The sequence below is a fragment of the Myxine glutinosa genome, chromosome 4 (assembly GCF_964187855.1).
Source record: "Myxine glutinosa chromosome 4, kmMyxGlut1.1, whole genome shotgun sequence".
Taxonomy (NCBI): Eukaryota; Metazoa; Chordata; class Myxini; order Myxiniformes; family Myxinidae; genus Myxine; species Myxine glutinosa.
This window is the reverse complement of record NC_136264.1, coordinates 661355-682598: the sequence shown is the minus strand read 5'-3', so window position 1 is coordinate 682598 and position 21244 is coordinate 661355. Positions and strand designations below refer to the sequence as shown.

The 21244-nt window shown below is 42.4% G+C and overlaps 1 protein-coding gene across 5 annotated transcripts in view; it reads right to left on the bottom strand.

The window, feature by feature from the left end:
• Window positions 1–20478, bottom strand: part of ARIH2 (ariadne RBR E3 ubiquitin protein ligase 2) — a 44970-nt gene extending 24492 nt beyond the window's left edge. Inside the window, exons 1-10 of one of the 5 annotated variants that reach the window (XM_078775367.1) lie at window positions 20193–20445; window positions 19890–19936; window positions 18204–18317; window positions 14577–14732; window positions 9198–9265; window positions 8686–8740; window positions 8394–8541; window positions 5887–6008; window positions 3880–3989; window positions 1487–1604 (exon numbers count right to left, since the gene is read on the bottom strand). In XM_078775367.1, coding sequence (XP_078631493.1) covers window positions 1487–1604; window positions 3880–3989; window positions 5887–6008; window positions 8394–8541; window positions 8686–8740; window positions 9198–9265; window positions 14577–14732; window positions 18204–18284 — 858 coding nt within the window. In that variant the 5' untranslated portion in view covers window positions 18285–18317; window positions 19890–19936; window positions 20193–20445. Of the gene's footprint in view, window positions 1–1486; window positions 1605–3879; window positions 3990–5886; window positions 6009–8393; window positions 8542–8685; window positions 8741–9197; window positions 9266–14576; window positions 14733–18203; window positions 18318–19889; window positions 19937–19971 lie in introns of all 5 variants that reach the window. The other 4 variants (XM_078775368.1, XM_068111824.2, XM_068111822.2 and 1 more) reach the window with 4 other exon arrangements.
• Between the last annotated feature and the right edge of the window lie 766 nt (window positions 20479–21244).

Here is a 21244-nt window from a genome sequence, read left to right as displayed (position 1 = left end):
GGTGTCGGAGTGAATTCCATTCAATGTACAATGTGCGCTGAGTGGGTTCATCCAAAATGTAGTGGTTTGAGAAGGTCATTAACCAGAGTGGCAGCTACATTCAAATGTAAAGTGTGCACAGAGGGAGGTGCAGATGGAGGAAATGTTGAGTTGGATCTTGGAGACGGCGTGAAGCTGGAAGGTGTGAAAACATTTTGCTACCTCGGAGACATGCTGAATGGAGAAGGTGGATCAGACTCGGCAACGGTTGCTCGAGTGAGATGTGCATGGAAGAAGTTTCGGGAACTGAGTGGCGTGCTGATGAGGAGGAGAGTGTCGCTGAAGCTGAAGGGCAAGGTGTATGCTGCATGTGTGAGAAGTGTGATGATTTATAGGAGCGAGACATGGGTAATGAACGTAGAGCAGCAACGAAGGCTGGAAAGGGTGGAAATGCGAATGGTTCGGTGGATGTGCGGAGTGTCGTTGAGAGAGAGGAAGACAAATGATAAATTGCGAAAGATGATGAGAATAGAGCCTGTGATTGATGCTGTGAAGAGGAACAGGTTGAGATGGTTTGGTCATGTGTTGAGGAAGGATGAAAGTGACTGGGTGAGAAGAGTGATAGAAATGAATGTAGAAGGAAGTAGAGGACGGGGAAGACTGAGAAAGACTTGGCTAAAGGTGGTGGAACAAGAAATGCAGGCAAGGGGGTTAAACAAGGAGAGATGCAGAAAATAGGGCAAAATGGAGAAGATTGTCATGGGGACCACAAGGCTGACCCCCGCTCTCGCAGGGAAAATGGCCTTAAAATGCCTGTTGTGTTGTTGTTGTTGTATACCTGTAGCAAGTTTGACTTAGATCCTTTCAGCTGTTCTTAAGTTATCATGGTAACGAAATAATTGTAACGTAACATGACCGTAACATGACCTTTTCCTCGTGACCCCAAAATCAAATCAGTTCATCTTTGCATCATGATACATACTTATACCAACTTTGGTCAAATCCCATCTGTGGTTCACAAGTTATCAGGGTAACAGGATTTTTACCGAACATGACATTTGACCTCAACATCTAAGCAGTTAATCTTTACCTCATAATACATTCCTGCACCAAGTTTAACTTAGATCCCTTCAGCCATTCTCAAGTTATCGCGGTAACAAAAACCTATCATGGATGGATGGACAACATAATGCCTCTGGTGACTTCGTCAGTGGAGGCATAAAAAAAACAAGTTTATCGTAAACAAACCCCAGTACCGTACTTTTGAAATAAAAATAAAATAATAAAAAGAAAGGTAATAACAAAAAATTAAAAGGGTCACGTCCACCAATTGGCAAAACTCTCACGTCTTGTCTTGCTTATTGAATGTGCCAGATCGTGAGAGATTCGAAGGAAGAAGATGCAACAGCAATTGTGCAACCAGCTCATTAAGAAACATTATGCCAACAAAGTGATTTGGTGACCATAACGATCTTGGAAAACTCAAATTGTCCGATGTAACGCTCACATCCTTGGTGTGTGCACTTATGTAGTTTGCAGTCTCCGAGTCGTCGGCGCATTTTGTCAGCCACTTGCGAATCGTATGGCAGTCCGTGGGTGCGTGATACATTTGCCGGCACTTGAAGCTGTGGGTGAGCAGGGAAAATTGTGTGTGACGCTAAGTAGGAATGCATTGTGACAAAGGGCACAGCAAAAAGTACAAAAAGGACACAGCAAAAAGGATAAGCACAATGCTCGTCAACCTAATCATAGACACTGAGGATAAAACAAGTGCTAATTATTGACCACAGTTGCCACCATCGGTGAGACATGATTGACAATGAATGCAAGTGATGTATTCATAATAACTCACAAGCGAAGCTGCAACGAAAGGAGATCAGCAGTGTCACAGCACATCACAACACCACTTAACAATTTTATGAATTTATAACACCAACTTGCACCTCTGGGTGGCAGTTGTCCACCCACCCAGAAGACCGGAAAAGGTGAGAGATTGTGCATTTATAAGCATGTCTATGTAACAGCAGCACCGATTGGTTCATCAGTCATGACGTAATTGGTATTCTAAACATCCATTGGTTGACTCAGTCACCACTATCCCTGGCTCCGATTGGCTTTATTATATCGTGTTTTTCTTCTTGTATTTTAAAGTTCTGTTGTACCAAACGTCTGTTTATTTATCTTAAAGTGCGATTATCACCCCCCAAGGTTATAAAGCAAACAAAAGCCGACAGGTCAGGAGAAGCTGCAGTTGTGCGCCGAAATATCAAAACGGCACTACACCGAGAGCAGCAATGGACCACATAAGGAACATATATTTATTACATATGCAAATGTGATGGAATTTTTGAACAACCACTTACCTCGTGCGTTTTATACATTGCCCTTCCTTCCCTCATCTCTTCACAAACTTCTTTACACTACCATACCCCACTACTTTCCTTTATTTCTCCTACCATCCTTCCCTATCTTCTCAATTTTAATTTCATAATTTCGTCCTTCAAAAAGTGCTTACGGCATATATTATATATATATATATAATTATATATAGTTGGCTAACAAGATTATGTTAGCTCAGCAATTTCCATTGCCATGAGCTAAAGCAAATTAAATCTGTCTCCACGCTCGCTGACCTTTTCAGAGATAAAAATAGATGCCTATCACAAGGGGCCGGAACCGAGGAGCTGTGGAGGAAGGCTGTGTCGGTGGGGTGAAAGTAATAGGGAAGGGATGGGTGACTGCAAATTCTGGAAAAGCATTTTATACATAGATGCTCGTGAAAGATGTAATGTAATAAGTGTGTAATAGTGTAATAGTGTAATAAGATGTAGTGTAATAAGGATGTAAAGTGAAAAAAAACATTATGTTCAGACATAGCCATTTTTAGAGATTGAAGTTGCAGTTCACATTTCACTTGAAGTCCGAAGCAGCAAGAGCTTGATAGGCAACGAAAACAAATGGAGCGAACAGGTCGGATGACAGATATTGATGACATTGATGACATATGATGTCATATGATGACATGATGATTACATATGATGACATATATGACATTGATGACATTGATGACAGAACCCAGGATTCGAAACCAATCCTGGTGTTGGGCTAGCGGCTAGGGTGCCGGCTTAGGATCCAAGGATCCTGGGTTCGAATCCCGGTCGATTGCTGAATTAACGCCAGGGGGGTTGACTCAGCCTGTCATCCTTCCGAGGTCGGCTAATTGAGTACCAGTTCACTGGTAATTCCCTGTTTGTCGTTAAAGGCGGCAAAAAGGGTTGGCGTCAGGAAGGGCATCCGGCCGTAAAACATTGCTTCAAAAAGGGGACAGAAAAACAACAACAACCACGGTTCCCGAAAAAGGCCAACCCCCACTTTGCGGGGAAAAATGGCCTCTAAAGGTGGTTATTTTTTTTATATGCTCGGCATACAAACTCAGTTATGTTATGGCAGTTAGTTTTACCTTGGTTGCATAAGGTGTGATGAATCCGCCAACAGTGCAGAGACCCAATAACGCTTAAACACAGCCATTTGTCTAATTCTGACGTATCTGTATCGAGTACCTTCCACAAGTGAAAAAGTGCAATTTTGAATTACAACGGTTTTCGGTGGTGCTCTCAACACACGCCTACCTCTTTTCAGTGAATATGGGTAAGCATAGAGCAGGGAAAAATGGCCTTACAACGATCATTCATTCATGTACTTAAAATAATCCTCGATCGTTTTACAATGATAACGGAGCGATAAAGTCAACCATTCCCTTTTGTATTACAACACAAAATGGAATGGTTACATTTTATATCGTTCCGTTTTGTTGAACAACTATTATCAATACTGTAACTACTTTGTAAAAATTAAGTTGAGAGTGCAACGAGGATGACATTTTCAGGTTCATATACTCACCAGAAGGCCTGGTCACAGCGACTACAAACAACACGACGTGCTTTCGGCTCTACAACCTCCACTACTGAAGGGCAGTCAATGCCTGGACACATCTGTAGTTGAAAGTGTGACTGAGCAAGGAGAAGGGCACACAGGGCAACATGATGATGAGCAGTCAGAATCAGTCTGGTGCAGTAACTGGTATCGTGCTCAAAATTATCTGGATTACCATAGTGCAACTCAGCGACCACGGCGTTGCATTTCTATAAAACTGAAATAAATCACCATTGTTGTAAAATTACAATGAAAAATCAACACAAAAAAACAATAAGCAATTTTCAAGTGTCAAACAAGAAGTACCTAAAACTAACCTGCCTCACATGAACATAATTATTTCCTGCACTATCGTTTTGAATGGAAGTTATACTCGTAGTAAACAACGTGACTCCAGTCGTACAATTACCGGACGCTTCGGCCCAAGTACCAAGCACCTCATAGCCCCAGTGTATGTTTTATAATCACCGAGTAGGATGGCCATCAACGTGGAAAAGGAAACACCACTTTCGGTTTCAAATGACTTTTAGACCCCTGGTATACTTGATTCTGCAGCATGGCAGTTACAGTTGAGCAGTTTGCTTTCTCAGCTTGGAAAGCTGACCTGACGGAGGGTAACCTTGGTTCATTCCATAAGGCTCGCAACAAGTGTGTGTCCATTCTGAGGCAAGCCAGAAACCATCATCCTATAAATCTTAAGACTGAACTCCCAAGCCAGTCTCTTTTCTCCAAGTCATGATGGCACCTTGTCAATTCTCTCTGCTCTCTGGTGTATGTTCCCCATCCATCCCATCCATCACCTCAAGCAGCATTACTGCAGACTTTGACTGAGATAAGGCAGAATGACTAAAATCTCATGTAGCCCACCCACCCCGTTCTCTTCCCATTTTACCCCGACATACCCACTGCATCCTGAACTCTGTGTCCTTCTCACGCGAGAAGGTCGAGAAAATTCTGTCCGGCCTTGACCAAGCTTCAGCGATGAGCCGAGATGGTATTGGTGCCCATGTTCTCAAATCATGTTCTGCTCTTCTTGCTTCTCATCTATCTCCCCAATTCAGTCTGTCCTGCCTGGTGTTGGCTTCATGGTTAAGGTGGCTTGAGATCTTAGGGTCTAGAGTTTAAGCCTCTGCTGTGCTATTGAAATAACACCAGGTGGGTTGACTCAGCTTGCCATCCTTCTGAGGTCAGTAAAATGAGTACGGTACCAGCTTACTGGTCATACATCGGGCACTACATCAGGGGCACAGCTGCGGTTCCAGAAAATGATGCAACCAGCAGCCACAGGCTGCACATGAACCACCACTGCCACCACTCATTGACTACATATGCAAGGACATAGACCTTGTATTTTATTGATGATACCATGCAATTCACAACTCAAGCCTTTTCGTATCCCCACCTTTTTCAGAGAGAATACTTCGCTAGTTTATCTCTTCCATTGGAAATATTGGAAACTTGGATGCAAGAAATTGTCAATGTGATCGAAATTCACACGCCATACATCAGCATATGCTCATTTTACCAACAAATCATACGATCACCCAAACGATACATCACCTGAGATTTGCACAAAATCCCCTCAAGCTCAAAGCTGTATATTGTCAGCATTTTACATGCCCAACACGACTCCTAACCCCTTATTTAACTCTCATTCAATAATGCCAAATTCAGATTACTCAATGGACACCGACAAGTCAAGACTAGCAAAGCTTGAATTTTTTACTGAGTGATACCATGCTCTATGCAGCATTCACCATCCTAATCAGAACAACCCACACTCTGCATATTCGGTCAGCAGTTCTAAAACCCATTCAAAATCCCTGCTATATATGCACAGATAATAAATAGATGAATTCTTGCAGACTAAATGCAACAAAGGTATACACCTACTACATATATGTTGGGCAAAAAACAAAGCCCAGTTTTAAATGACATTTGCTTGAGTGAGGTGAGCAAACTGTTACATCTCACCTCAATGTAATCGCGCAGTAGGAACTTTTGGTACTTCTCCCTGAGCTCGTCCTCCGCGAGAAGAGGCAACACAAAGGTTTCTGGTGCAAGTACATGGCAGTCCTGAGCCATGCAGGTAATGCCTACACAGACGAATCACCATGGCATTATAAATAGGCGCCACAGAAACAGACTCAAGAATACCACTGATGACACCTGCAAACTCTGCCAGGCCGCACCACACACAATAGAATACGTTATGCAAGACTGTGCGCGGCCATGAACCCACAAAGGCAAAAGCACAACATCCGAGGCGTGAGGGATCTCTGAATCACTCCTGGGAGATCAATCGGCTATCTCCGTGTCATGGGCCTGTTCGAGCAGAACTGACCAGAGCGAATTAACAACACAGGCTCCCAAAATGCACTAAATATGAAAAGTATCCAGATGGGCAGCAAGGGTTTGAACTGCTCGACCCTACTATATCTGGTCAAATGCATTGCTACTAATCTTTCACGACATCAAACCTTTAATCAAACAGGCCACTATATGGCAGGAACGGACGAGATGGGTAGGGAAGAGGAAGGGAGGGAAGTACAAGTAAATAATAGAAATAAGCCACCTTTGGAGAAGGTTCAATTCTGCTCTTTCCACAAGGGATTCATGCTGGCAATGCACAACCATGTTACCATTCCATTCCCATACTCATTAACCCCAACAAACCCATCCAATTAAACCTAATCTTACTTGTGCTGCCTTGCCTCCTCTCTCTCTTTTCTTGTTCGCTCATTCTCTTTACTCATTGCATCCACCTGTGCTATTGCCCACTTCATTATGTTGCCGTTTTACCCCCATTACCTCGCTCTTCCATGATCCAATAGATTGTACAAATAAAAAGAAAGAAGGGTGAAACAAAAACAGTAAAATTAACTTAAAGGGCCAATGACACGATCTAGCCTACTTGGTCTTAACGTTTAGGATCCCCAAATAAAAAAATTCCAAAAAATTGCCACATATCACTCCAGAGCAAAAACAAAATGAGCCAAGTCAATGTTTTAACATTTATTGTCATAACTATTTTACCGTACATTAAAAAACTAACAAAACACAGGAACATGCAGAAACAACTGTTCAAATCAGTATGGAATAGCTTGGCCCTAAGCTTTCTTTAAATTATCCAATTTTTTGGTCAAACTTTCACAAAGCTTCTTGCACCGAGAAATGTCAATATTGTCCCATTTACATGTTTGACAGATTAGCCAAAGTTGATGAGAGTCTGCAAATTTCCTTCCAATAACTTTGTGCTGAATATAGGCCCAAATATTCAATATGGGGTTCAAATTGGGACCCTGACCAGGCCAGAACATAAGTTTCAGGGACTTTTTGTCCAACCACTTTTTGGTGGCTTTGGCAGTATGGACAGGGTCAAAATCTTGTTGAAAAATGACTTCTTTACTTTTCTCTTCAGGAAATAACTTTTGGAGGCTGGGAGGTAATCTTTTCTCGAATATTGTCTGGTATTCCTTTGGCAGTATTTGACTGTTCACACCTTATCTATCAGCTCACCAACACCAGCAGATGAGAATGCACCCCAGACCATGATTCCACCTCCTCCATGCTTCACAGGTGTTGAATTGCACTCAGGGGTGAATCTCTCACCAGATCTGTGAAGGGAATGTTCTGGGGCATCACAGCAAAGCTGAAATATTGATTCATAACTTCCCAGAACTCTCTGAAACCAGTCTGAATCATAGTACCCATATTCGACTGAAAGGTGCAATCTGTCCTCAATGTTTTTCTTTGATAATAGAGGCTTCTTAGCACATCTCCTTGAGGCAAAACCAGTATCAGTCAACCTTATTGAGATGGTCCTTCTGGAGACGGTCTTGTTTTCAGCAATTCTGAACTCCTCTGACAGTTTCCGCAGGCTTTGCTTTCTTTCCTGGAGAACTAAGAATGTCAGTCACCTGCCATCTTCACTTGTAGTGGCTCTTGGCTCTAGGCCTGCCAGATCCCTTCTTCCTTGCAGTAGAACAAGTTTTCCATAACTGTAGACCTATTATCTTTATGGTAGGCAGAGAAATAGGGATGTTCTCCTTCTCCAGGTGCTTGTGGATATCAGAATTTGTCTAGCCCGCTTGACGAAGACAAGCAATTCGATTTTTAATATCCCCTTCACCATGGAACTTCTCTTTCTTTGGAGGCATTCCTAAATTGAAACACAAAAAACATGACCTACACCAACTGCACAGGGTCATAAATTGGAGCAATTTAGGCAGTACATATGCACTAAACAGTCAAAAAACATAACACCCTAAAAATGCATTGCACATCTTTAAAAGTATACTTCGAACAGTAAAATATATATTTTAATTATTTTAAGATTAAACGAGCAAGAATTGCGAAATCTCAAGACATATTTGTGGAAATGTGACAATTCATGGAAGTCTGGCATGTCTCGTTAACTTGCTTACATATATATGCCAACTGGTACTTGAGAGAAAAGTGTTGAGCCACAGCATACCCACCTACTCCGCAGCCATCACGAACCAGCAATTGGCAGTGCTGCTCCCAGCATGGGCGGCAAAACGCGTGTTGACAGGCGAGGGAGAGTAAACGATCTGGGCGTGTTGACTGCAGACACACGGCACACTGTGGGCCAGATGAGCGTCCTGTCTGAGGAAACACATGGAACAACTACCTTATCACTCAGCCATCATGTGTCATGCCTTGTACTGGCCAGAAAATGAGAAATTCAAGTTTAAAGCCAGATTTGGGTTTCACCAAGCTCAACAGATCTGCTCTCCTGAAGGTACTCACGGTGCCATTCTTCGCAAAAGCTTCAATCAGTATCTTATTCCTGCCATACTTGCATCTGTAACAGCAAAGCACAAAATTTCACACCAACGTACTGACATAATGACAAGTACCAAACCAGAACAAGTAATAAAATGAGAGGGTGAGGGGGAGGATAAAAAGTGTTGAATTTATGTACTTATGGATCTACTCCATATTGACTGGTGAATATAGACTGAAGCAATGCAAAGAACTATTGAGATGAATGGATAAAATTGCAGACGAAGCAAACTAGGCTGCTACAAATTCATCCAAATTGGTGTTTACTCGATTACCCTCGCCGGCTTCCAAAGGAATGCGAGAGGCTATTGTATTTAGTCTGAGTGTCTGTGTGCACGTCCGCAAGTACATCAACTTTAATAATGCACCGTCTGTGTATGAAAGGGATCGCCGAAGCAAATACCTTATGCGAGGCATTGGATTATTAAATGCAGTATCCTTTGAAAGGGCAATTATACAAAGCCAGGTTCCCTCACCTGTCAGCAATTTCTGTAAGACGCCAACGAAAGTGACAAAGGACCAGCTTGGCAACATCAGGCTGAACCTGTGAGAAATCACAAGAGTTTTTTTTGAACAAGGCAGAGGACTCAACATACTACCATGGAGAAGTGCCATACTTGCTAATGAGAAGTTCATAACTTATATGTGGTTGAACCAGGTCAAGACAAACCAAGTATGAGAAAAGCCAAACCAAATAATAATTATATTACTCATACGCTATGTTACAATAAAAGCCATAAATTAGCAAAGTGTACAAAATGCGATGAACCACAACTTCAGGTTGTATTTGGTCATAGATTTACAGAATGCTTCACTAACTATGGCTGCCAACATTGCAACTACATGTTTGGTACACTACTGTATAGTGTAGACTGTAGAGCATGCAAAACCATATCAGGAACTTAGCATTGTTCAGGCGCATCAAGGAAAAACTTCGAACTCGCTAGCAACATGAGGCCGTTGATAAATAATGGGATTTTATTTTTAAACAGCATACTAACATGCTGCCAATACAAAAGGTAGTACTTTATGAACAAATGTGATCTGTGACCTCTAAGGAGCAAAATAAACGAGAAAGCATTTCAAAATGGAAAGCCTGTGCGCGTCAGCTTTGTGCTTGAACTAAGCTTGATGAAAATGACAAGAAATTTTTTTTTTACGTTGTATTAATTTGTGTTTTCCATATTCTCATAATACAGCTTTGTTGAAGATTTGATGAAAAAAGCTCAAATGGCAAATAAATAAATAAATAAATAAGCATGGAAGTGGTTAAAAAAACTGCATGTCTCGCACTCCACCTGCTGACAAGCTGATACTCACTGTGACGACTTTGCCTTTGACATTATGATCCGATTATTAAATGCTTTCTCCATATTCTCATAATACAGCTTTGTTGAAGATTTGATGGAAAAAGCTCAAATGGCAAATAAATAAATAAATAAGCATGGAAGTGGTTAAAAAAACTGCACGTCTCGCACTCCACCTGCTGACAAGCTGATACTCACTGTGACGACTTTGCCTTTGACATTATGATCCGATTATTAAATGTTTTCTTCATATTCTCGTAATAAAGCTTTGTTGAAGATTTTATGAAAAAAGCTCAAATGGTAAATAAATAATTAAAGCACGGGAGTGGTTAAAAAAAAAAACAGAGCATCTCATGCTAGAAATACTGCGGACGGGCTGATATTCACTGTGACTTTGTCCTTTGACATTTTGACCCAATTATTAAATATTTTCTCCATATTCTCATGAAAGATTTGTTGAAAATTTTATGACAAAAGATCAAATGATAAAAACATTATGCCTGGACAAACAGTCATTATCATGAGGTACCATTATCTATATGTTAATAGGCCAAGGGACCGGCTTTGTCCACACTTCTTCTCCTTCAGGCGACAAAGTGCATGCATTTATTTGACTACAAACCCACCCACCGTTGCGTGTTTGACCTTTGCAGTAGGTATTATGACTTTTGTATACCTTCATTTAAGGAGCGTTTCCCAGGAAACAACCACGCATTCCACCCCTTACAGGCAGCCATTTTGTTTTTGTACAGATAAGATTTTACGATATACATTTCGTGCATATACTTTTGTCTTCACACTCAATGGTGCTTCACCATATGGCTCAGTGGTTAATTTGCACACCTGTGGAGCTGCAGTTCCAGAGTTTGAATCTCGTTGGTATCAATGTTTTTGTTTTTATAATACCAATTTTGGACAACACCACGAGCAAGCGATCTTGACATTGTTTCAAAGCAAATATATATATATTTAAGTTCAGCTGTCACACACGAGTTCTTCGTGATGGATGAGTTTTAAAGTTTCCCATTTTGCACCAAGAGCAAACGACATTGACATCGTCTCAGAGCAGGTTATTATTGGACTGCAGCACCTTGGTGGATGAGTCATCAGCTCTACTATGCAATGTGTAGGTCTACTGCAGTGAAGCAGGTCACGACAAACAAAAGCTTTGCCTTGATATATTAAACGCAAGTTGAACCACAGTGACAAATGCTATACCTTTGTAATCATTTTAGGTCAGGTAGATCAGTGGACAAAAAAATGGAAACACCTGGGTAAATGAGGGACACAAAGCAACGGCTTCCACACTCAGGTGTGGCCCATGTGTTAATTAAGCAAATAAAATCCCAGCATGCTTAGTGTCCTGAATAAAAATTGTCCACAGGGCTGGTTACCTATAATTATGGCTAGCATTGCTGCAGGAGGAGACCCCCACCCCTCAATGCCCCCATCCACAGAGAATGTGTGGTCACCCAATGGTTTGATGAACAAGACACTGATGTTATCCATATGTCTGAACTTTCTCAATCACCAGATCTGAACCCAGTCGAGCATTAATGGAAAATTCTGATATTCTGGAATGACGCCTGAGACAGTGTTTTCCACCTTCATCAAGCAGGTGTGAGTCGATTTACTTTCTCATGGAAGAATGGTGCCACATCCCTTCTGCAGAATTCCAGACGCTGGTGGACTCTATGCCACAGCACATGAAGGCCGTACTGGCCGCACGTGCTGGCACAACGCCGGCTTAAGGGACTTTACATTGGCGATTCCATTTTACTACCTGTATGTGATATTCAACCAGATATCGCACCTGTGATTTCACGAGTCTCTGCTAGTCATTATTATTATTATTATCATCATTATCAGACTTTACCAAAGAAGCCCTGAACACTTTTGATCATTTTCCATGCCGAGAAACAAACAGTTTACAGGAAGGGGCGCCTCCATGCAAGAGCACTTTCCCCCTAGCCACCACATTCAAGGAATTTGTCTCAAATGCGAAAAAACCCACGGCTCAATGCAGCCGTTCTGTAGACGAGATAATAAGGGCTATTTATAATTACTACAAATGTACCCTTTCACATTTTTAAACAATTATTATTTTCTCCATATTCCCATAGGTTTGTTGAAAATATGACAAAAACTCAAATGTTAAAAAACTTGTAACACATGCAACACATTTTCCGCTGCATGGGGGAGGGGCTAGTGAAAGTGCTGCCATGACATGACGTGACATCAACGCACTCCAAAAACAGTGCAAATTTAACTGTGCTGATCAAGCACGTCTCTCAGGTTGATTTTTCATTACTATGGTTCTACCCTACCCTACGTTGACTCTGGTGAGTAGAGACGTCAGAAGTGCAAAGGAGTATTGGCACAGAACAAACTCGCTAGATAAGACATGGCGTGATTATCAATAAAAGATAGCAATAGAACATGGTCAATAAAAGAAGTCCAAGTGTATTAATGTCCTCGATTTTAATTGAGTGCAGCCAGTAATTAAGGGAATGTTTGTCTTTGTGGAGGAAAAAAAACAAGATCAGTAGCCAATCGGCATTCAACCATTAGGGTTTCATTTGGTGGTTCATATGCAGCTGCTTGGCTGCAACATTTCCTGGGGGCGCGGCTGTGCCACTAATGCAATACCCACCATCAAAAGTAAGTTGGGACTCATTTTTCCGACCTTGGAAGGATGACAGGCTGAGTAAATTCATCTGGTGGTAATTCAACGGCACAACAGGGGCTCAAACTCAGGACCCAAAGATCTCAAGCCAGCCACCATAACCGTTAAGCCAACACCAGGCCAGGGTTTCATTTAATTAACTGTAAACCCCAAAGAATAGCACAAAGTACTCACTGCCTAATACCCAAAGGACCTACAGTCATGTGAAAAAGTAAGTACACCCCATGTAAAGTTTTGACTTTTTCAACATATTTCAGCATACAGCTATTTGATCTTCATTTCAACAATATTGATAGATAAAGGTGATATAATACAACAAATATCATGAAACATTTACATTTTGTAGTCCATTGTATAATTTAAATAAACATAAATGCAAATTTCGCATGTGGAAAAAGTAAGTACACCCTTGGCTCTAATAAGTGGTACTGCCCCCTTTGGCCGAAACAACCTCAAGTAGGCGTTTCTTGTAACTGCCTACCAGTCTCTGACATCGACTGGGAGAACTTTTTGCCCACTCCTCCATGCAGAATTATTTCAGCTGTGGGATGTTTGAGGGGTTTCTTGCATGCACAGCTCGTTTCAAATCCCCCCACAACATCTCGATGGGATTTAGAACCGGGCTTTGACCTGGCCATTCCAGAACCCTCCATTTCTTTCTTTTCAGCCATTCCTTGGTGGATTTACTGGTATGTTTAGGGTCATTGTCATGTTGCAAGGTCCACCTTCGGTTGAGCTTCAACTTCCCGACAGATGGCCTCACATTATCCTCAAGCACCCTCTGGTACAATGAAGAATTCATAGTGGATTCTATGATGGTGAGCTGCCCAGGCCCTGATGCAGCAAAGCTGCCCCAAACCATAATATTTCCACCACCATGCTTTACAGTTGGTATCAGGTTCTTGTGGTCAAATGCTGTCTTTGGTTTTCGCCAAACATGTCTTCTGGTACTGTGGCCAAATAGCTCTACCTTTGACTCATCTGTCCAGAGCACATTGTTCCAGAAGTGCTGATCTTTGCCGAGGTGTTCATTGGCAAACTTTAGTCTTGCCCTGATGTTCTTTCTGGACAGCAAAGGTTTCCTCCTGGCACACCTCCCATGTAGATCAAATTTGTGCAGCCTCTTTCTAATGGTAGACTCGTGCACTTTGACATCAACAGTGGCAAGAGCTACCTGTAGGTCCCGTGATGACATTCTGGGGTTCTTAGAGACTTCTTTCAGCATCTTGCGGTCTGCTCTCGGGTTGAACTTGCTGGGGCGGCCTGGCCTGAATAAGTTGGCAGTTGTTTGGAATCTTCTCCACTTGTGGATGATCTTCCGGACAGTCGAATGATTGATTTCAAATTGTTTGGAGATCTTTTTAAATCCCTTCCCAGACTCGTAGGCATCTATAACCTTCTTTCTGAAGGCCTTAGAGACATTTTGTTATCAAGGCATGGTGACGCCGCACACTTCAACAACAAAGCGCAAACCAAACTAAATGTCTGAGTTTAAATAAGACAGGTTCCTCCAATATCCTCTCTAAAGATGTTCTAATCATTTGCACCTGAGCTGGTGCACCTGATTCTAATTTTAGGTATTTGAAGTAGTGATAAATGTAGGGGTGTACTTACTTTTTCCACATGCGAAATTTGCATTTATGTTTATTTAAATTATACAATGGACTACAAAATGTAAATGTTTCATGATATTTGTTATGTTATATCACCTTTATCTATCAATATTGTTGAAATGAAGATCAAATAGCTGTATGTTGAAATATGTTGAAAAAGTCAAAACTTTACATGGGGTGTACTTACTTTTTCACGTGACTGTAGCAAAGTGAATTTGATACCGATGGTACACGCATGTACGTCCTTGCCTCAAGAAGCGCCGCCGCCTCCATTTCGTGCTTATGCAGCAGTCGCTCGGCTTCACGGCGTGACAAGCACACAAAATGGTACTCCTCGGGGTCAAACTCTTTATCTGCCTCCTCCACATCCCTGTCCGCATCTTGGTAGTAGTGTTGAATGTCCACCTTATCAACAAACATTAAACGATGGATGAAAGAACAAAAAAAATCAGAACTGACGATTCTATATTTTGGCTGAACAGAATAGTTCAGCACAGATAGTATGCAAACACTTGTGCAACATGTGAGCAAATAACCAATGAGATTCTATGATACAATTTTGTCGCAGTGCATAAGAGTGCAGAAATTACTCTGCCACAGTTTAACAAGTAATCAACTTCAAAGACACCAATAAAATATATATTTTAAACAAAGCCCTCCGCACACTAGCCGACGGTCGCAAACACGTCGGCCACGAATCTTGTACAATCTCGTTTTGTCGTAGACTGTCACACACTACGTGATTTTCGATGACAATATTGTCAGGGAGAAACATGGCAATGAAGAGGAAATGCATGGAGAGGATAAAAAGGATGAAACGTCTAAGCACTACTGCTTTGACACTCATACTGGAATGTCGCCGCCGTATTGCCAGGAAAAGAGGCGGCGCTTGGTTAGGTCCTGGGTCGAGAGAATGCCGGCTCGGGGAACGCTCAACGACTTGCTGGTGGAACTTGCTGCAGAAGATGAGCGTTGTTATGCCAACTTGATCATCAGAAGAGATTTACAAGTAATAAAAACATTTTAGAAAACGAACGAAAAAGTTGGACAAAAGGATGTGGGGATAAAATCCGAGAAAAGACGATCATGCAAAAACACACGGTGTCATTTCTAGGGACAACGATTATCCATTATTCAAAGAAAGATGTAGGGAAGGTTTCATGTGATCACCCTGAACTTGTTTACATACTTCTTGGAGTAACATCCCTACATCCTTTTATTTTCTAAAATGTTTTTATACATGCTACCTCTGCCACCAAAGCTGGGTGGAGGTTATGTTTTCACTCCTGTCTGTCTGTGAACAAGATCTCAAAAAGTTGTGGACAGATTCGGACGAAATTTGGCAGAGACATAGCGTGTGTGACAAGAACGAAATGATTGGATTTTGGTGAAGATCCGGGTACTAGAATTTTAAGTGATTCTTCACCATTGGGAGATGGGGCCAAACACAATACATAGCAGGATATCTCAAAAAGTTGGACAGATTTGGACGAAACTTGTTGGAGAGGTTGGGTGTCTGACAAGGATGATTCGATTCGATTTTGGTGAAAATCTGAATATGGATTCGGATACGAGATTTATTTAATTTTTAAGTGATTCGTCACCATTGAGTGATTGGGATCAAACCGATACATAGCACGCTATCTCAAAAGGTTATGGACGGATTTGGACGAAACTTGGTGGAGCAATTGGGTGTCTGACAAGGATGATTCGATTCGATTTTGGTGAAGATCTGAATATGGATTCGGATACGAGAATTATTTAATTTTTAAGTGATTCGTCACCATTGAGAGATCTGTATAAAAGCGACATATAACATGGTATTTTAAAATGTTATGGACGAGTTATGACAAAACATAGTGGACAAGTTATGAATGTGACAAGAACAAGCCGATTAGATTTTGGTTCAGGTCCGAATCCAGATCCGGCCTATCATTGGGATACAAAACAACCTATTCAGCCTGGTGGAGGTATGCACTCTACCGACTGCTGTTGTAGTTTGTTTACTTCTTTGGAGAGATGTATACATGTTTTACTACTTATTTACAAATGTTGTAGTACAAACTTTATAGACGTGCTCATATGGTAATGGTACTGTACATCCTCTATAGATGGTATAACATTATAAATCGGACATATGGGCAAATGTGTCTAGCAGCCCCAGCCCCATCAGGTTGATTTACAGTCGTGGTTTCACCAACCACTCTGTTCTCTTCCTATTCCTTTATCAAGGAATGCAGTTGTGCGTATTTTTTGGGGAATCCTTTGAAGCTATTAAAATTGCATTAGCAAAGTATGCTGCACCAAGTAAAATTCCATCAGATGGTACCAGAGTCATTGCCATTGAGAGGAAGCTCGGAAATATGCTGTCTGAAGATGATTATTACCTCCGCTACCAAAGGTGGATGGAGGTCATGTTTTCACCCCTGTCTGGCTGTCTGTTTGTTTGTGAACAAGATATCTCAAAATGTTGTGGACGGATTCGGACGAAATTTGGCAGAGAGGTAGCATGTGTGACAAGGACGAAATGATTCGATTTTGGTGAAGATCCGGATTCGGCTACTAGAATCCTAAAAGTGATTCTTCAACATTGGGAGATCGGGCCAAAAACGATACGTAGCAGGATATCTCAAAAAGTTGTGGACGGATGATTTTGATTAAATGTGATTCTGTATTGTGATTTTCTGGTTATTATTAATTTTTATTATGATTATGAACGAGAAGATTTGCCGGTTTTGAGCGAATTCGGTTGTTTGCTTTTTTTGCTGTTGCTGTTTTGATCCCTTTTATGACAGTCAGTTGAACAGACCAGGTATGCTCTCATTTGTAGCCCAAGCAGCTTTTTAGAGAAGATACTCCAACTTTAGCTTTGTGTGTAGTGGAAAGAGAGAGGAGGAGGGGACTGACATTTTTTTTTTCCATGCCGAAGATTTTTTTTTTTTCCACTGAATTTTTCCATTCGGGAACTGAGTGGCGTGCTGATAAGGAGGGGAGTGTCGTTGAAGCTGAAGGGAAAGGTGTATGCTGCATGTGTGAGAAGTGTTATGATTTATTATGGGAGCGAGACATGGGTAATGAACGTAGAGCAACAACAAAGGCTGGAAAGGGTGGAAATGTGAATGGTTCGATGGATGTGCGGAGTATCGTTGAGAGAGAGAGGAAGACAAATGATGAATTGCGAAAGATGATGGGAATAGAGCCTGTGATTGATGCTGTGAAGAGGACCAGGTTGAGATGGTTTGGTCATGTGTTGAGGAAGGATGAAAGTGACTGGTTGAGAAGTGATGGAAATGAATGTAGAAGGAAGTAGAGGATGGGGAAGACCGAGAAAGACTTGGCTAAAGATGGTGGAAGAAGAAATGCGGGAAAGGGGATTAACAAGAAGATGCAGAAAAAAGGGCAAAATGGAGAAGATTGTCATGGGGACCGCAAGGCTAACCCCCACTCTAGCAGGGAAAATGGCCTTAAAATGCATGTTGTTGTTGTATCCCTACATAGAGAGTACTAGCGCAATCTCTGATTACAGGCAGGTGTGATCCTGCCACAAATGTTCGAGCTGAGCGTCTTTATCTCCACACCAAAAGTCTGCCATATTGACGCGACAGCTAGGTTTAATTTGTGAATACATCGCGTCAAGTCAACGACCGCCGGACACTACACGCAGATGCACGACTGTTGCCGACAACTCGTCATAAAAGTTGAACGTGCTAACTTTTGCGTCGATCGCCGACGTGCCTGAAAACGTTACCGACAACGGTCATCAACCGTTGCACAATTATCAAAGACTTTCACGGACAGTCCTGTTGCATCGCATCGGATAGTGTGCAGCGGGCTTAAGGTACAGAACAAAGCATGGACCAAACATCGAGTAGTGACCTGGCAGTCGTAATCAGAGCAGTCATCATCATCAACATCTCCATCTCCATCATCACTCATATCCTCGGTCTGGTTGTTCATGATCCTCGCAGCTCCAATAATCTCAGGGAAATCCTGCACAAACGACACAGACACATCTGTCTTAACTGAAGGAAAATAATTTCATCATTCTCTTGTCCCTGATGACATGCACAACCCCGACCTGGGGTGATACAGACGACACTAAAAGCACATTTCTGTAGATTCGTGGTCTTAGCAAGTTACAAGCTGCGTTTACACTTTACCGACGCAGGTAGTTTTGATGAAGCAACACGTCAAATGCAAAGTGCAGACAGACGTCGACATGTTCCAGGTGGCTTGTGTAATTACTGTCAGTCTTGTACGGCACCACAGATCACTTAGTTATGTTAGACAAGACGTGTCCGTGATAGTTTCAAAAAGAAAACCAGAGGCCAACGAAACGGAGCGAAGGAACGTCAAACCAGATTTTCAAATCCATGCAATGTTCTTTTGGTTCACAAAGTTAAAAACCCTTACGTTTCCTTGAGGTACAGATCATGAGTGGCCTCAATTACACGCTTGAGCACTCAGTTAATCGATGTGCAGCACTCGGTGTACGGCAACCATCTTAAATCGAGTCGATGAATAGTTGCGACAAACTCGTTAAAGAGCCTCGATGCTGTCGGAGTAGTTTCCTGGCACGGATTATAGTGGGTGGTTTGCCATTGCCTTCGGAGCAGTCAAGCAGGGTAGGAACTTGTCGTTTGTTCATGGTGCCGGTGATAAGTCGCCTACTTTTGGCGAAGGACTCTGTGTGGTCTTTAACGTCCATCGGAGGGACGGCGCACACATTGATGAATCACGAGGTCGGGACTCAACCCCAGGATAGACGGCTTAAAGGGGAGTGGGCGCACCTCCAGGCCATCCTGGTAACCTGAATCTGGTTCCAGGGACTAGATCAGCTGACATTGGAAATTCGACATTTTTGAAATCTGACCGATTTTAAACGGCGATCAGCTGACGAGATCGGAACGGGGCCATCATGACGTCGAGGTGAAGGATTCCAATGTACACTTTACTCTCGGGGTTGCTTTTTAAGTAAGCACGTGTCACGTGACCTGGTTGCTTTTTAAGTAAGCACGTGTCACGTGACCTGGTTGCTTTTTAAGTAAGCACGTGTCACGTGACCTGGTTGCTTTTTAAGTAAGCACGTGTCACGTGACCTGGTTGCTTTTTAAGTAAGCACGTGTCACGTGACCTGGTTGCTTTTTAAGTAAGCACGTGTCACGTGACCTGGTTGCTTTTTAAGTAAGCACGTGTCACGTGACCTGGTTGCTTTTTAAGTAAGCACGTCACGTGACGTGACCTGGTTGATTTCTACGTAAGCACGTGTCACGTGACCTGGTTGATTTTTAAGTAAGCACGTGTCACGTGACCTGGGTGCTTTTGACGTAAGCACGTGACCTGGGTGCTTTTGACGTAAGCACGTGACCTGGGTGCTTTTGACGTAAGCACGTTCCACGTGACCTGGTTGATTTTTAAGTAAGCACGTGTCACGTGACCCGTTTGCTTTTTACGTAAGCACGTGCCACGTGACCTGCAACAGCTGTTGGATTTAGTAATCGTGCTTTTAACGACGTTGTTCAAACATATGCACTTTTCGAGCCACTTCACGTCACACAAAACCTTTATTGTCGGCAAGAGCAGCAGCTTGAGCAGTCGAGCAGAGCAACCTAAAAAGAAAAAAAGAAAAAAAAGATTAACTAACCATTCAAGTTTGAAAACGTGAGGCGATGAAGGAGAAAGAAAACACCGAAAAGCCCCAATAGTAATATGATCACTGAACACGTAGGCCTATGACTATGTCTGAAGCGAAAACTTGAGACGAGGCCTAGAGACCGGGTCACGGCACCGATCGGGGTTCGTAACAGACAAATACATATAAACAATGTCCACCAAGACGGGCGGGTCAGGCCAAGCGGCACCAACCTGGGGCCTCCAGCACCAGCAGGCCGCTCAGGCCTTGCTCACAAAGACGGACCGCGTCGATAAAACGGGAACCGCGCCGATAAAAAGCGGGAAAACAAAACTACTGAAGTAAAAAAACTAAAATAAAAAAACCCGCCGAACCGCTTCGACCGTTCGCATTTACTATTCTTAATTCTTATGTTCCTGCTGCTGTCGTCTTCCACCCGGTAACAAAACGCGATGCCATTGGTCGAACGCCGCACTTTCCCGGCATGCTCGGGTAAACGCTTAACGGTGTGACGTCATCACGCACTCGGACAGAAAAGTGCGGTTCAACCTTTTTAACACGTTAAAGCAGCGTATTTTACCCGATAATGGGAAAATGTTTTGGGTGATATGCCTCTTTTTCGAAAATGCAATTATCCTAAACCTAGAGGATACATGGACCGGGTAAAGCTCGGGTAAGGATGGATGAGTGATTGATTGTACGTACAACGAACGGTGCAGGTGTGGTGATTGTGAGGTGTTTGCGAGGGTCTCGTCAAAAGGTGAATGTGCTGTCGATGTTTGTTCATTACCTACCTTCTTCAATCCCACCTCCACACGAAAAAAAGAAAAGTTCCCTGATCTAGGGTTATCACATTTGAATTTTAAAAAAGACAAACAAGAAGACGTCATGCCGAGCAGTGTACTTGCAAAATCCACCCCCCCCCCCCCCCCCTCAAAAAAGGTTACCATCGATCCATCAAATTGTCAATTTCGTCAAGATTAAAATTTATGATCTTGATCAAACCTCGGGTCAATAGGATGAAAAGTGACGATTTTTCAGATGAAAATTGATGATTTTGAAAGTTTGACCTTGAGTTGACCTTTTGACCTTAAAAGTAGTTGGTTTCCCTATTTGTGACTCAATGAGCAAATGCTGTTCAATTTACAAGTTAATCGGATGAAAATTAACGGTTTTTCAGATTATTATTGACGACGAGCAGAAGTAAGTACCCGGCATTGCCGGGTGGGGGAGGGGAGGGAAATGGGGGGGAGGGGAGGAGAGGGGGGGGAGGGTAGAAGAGGGG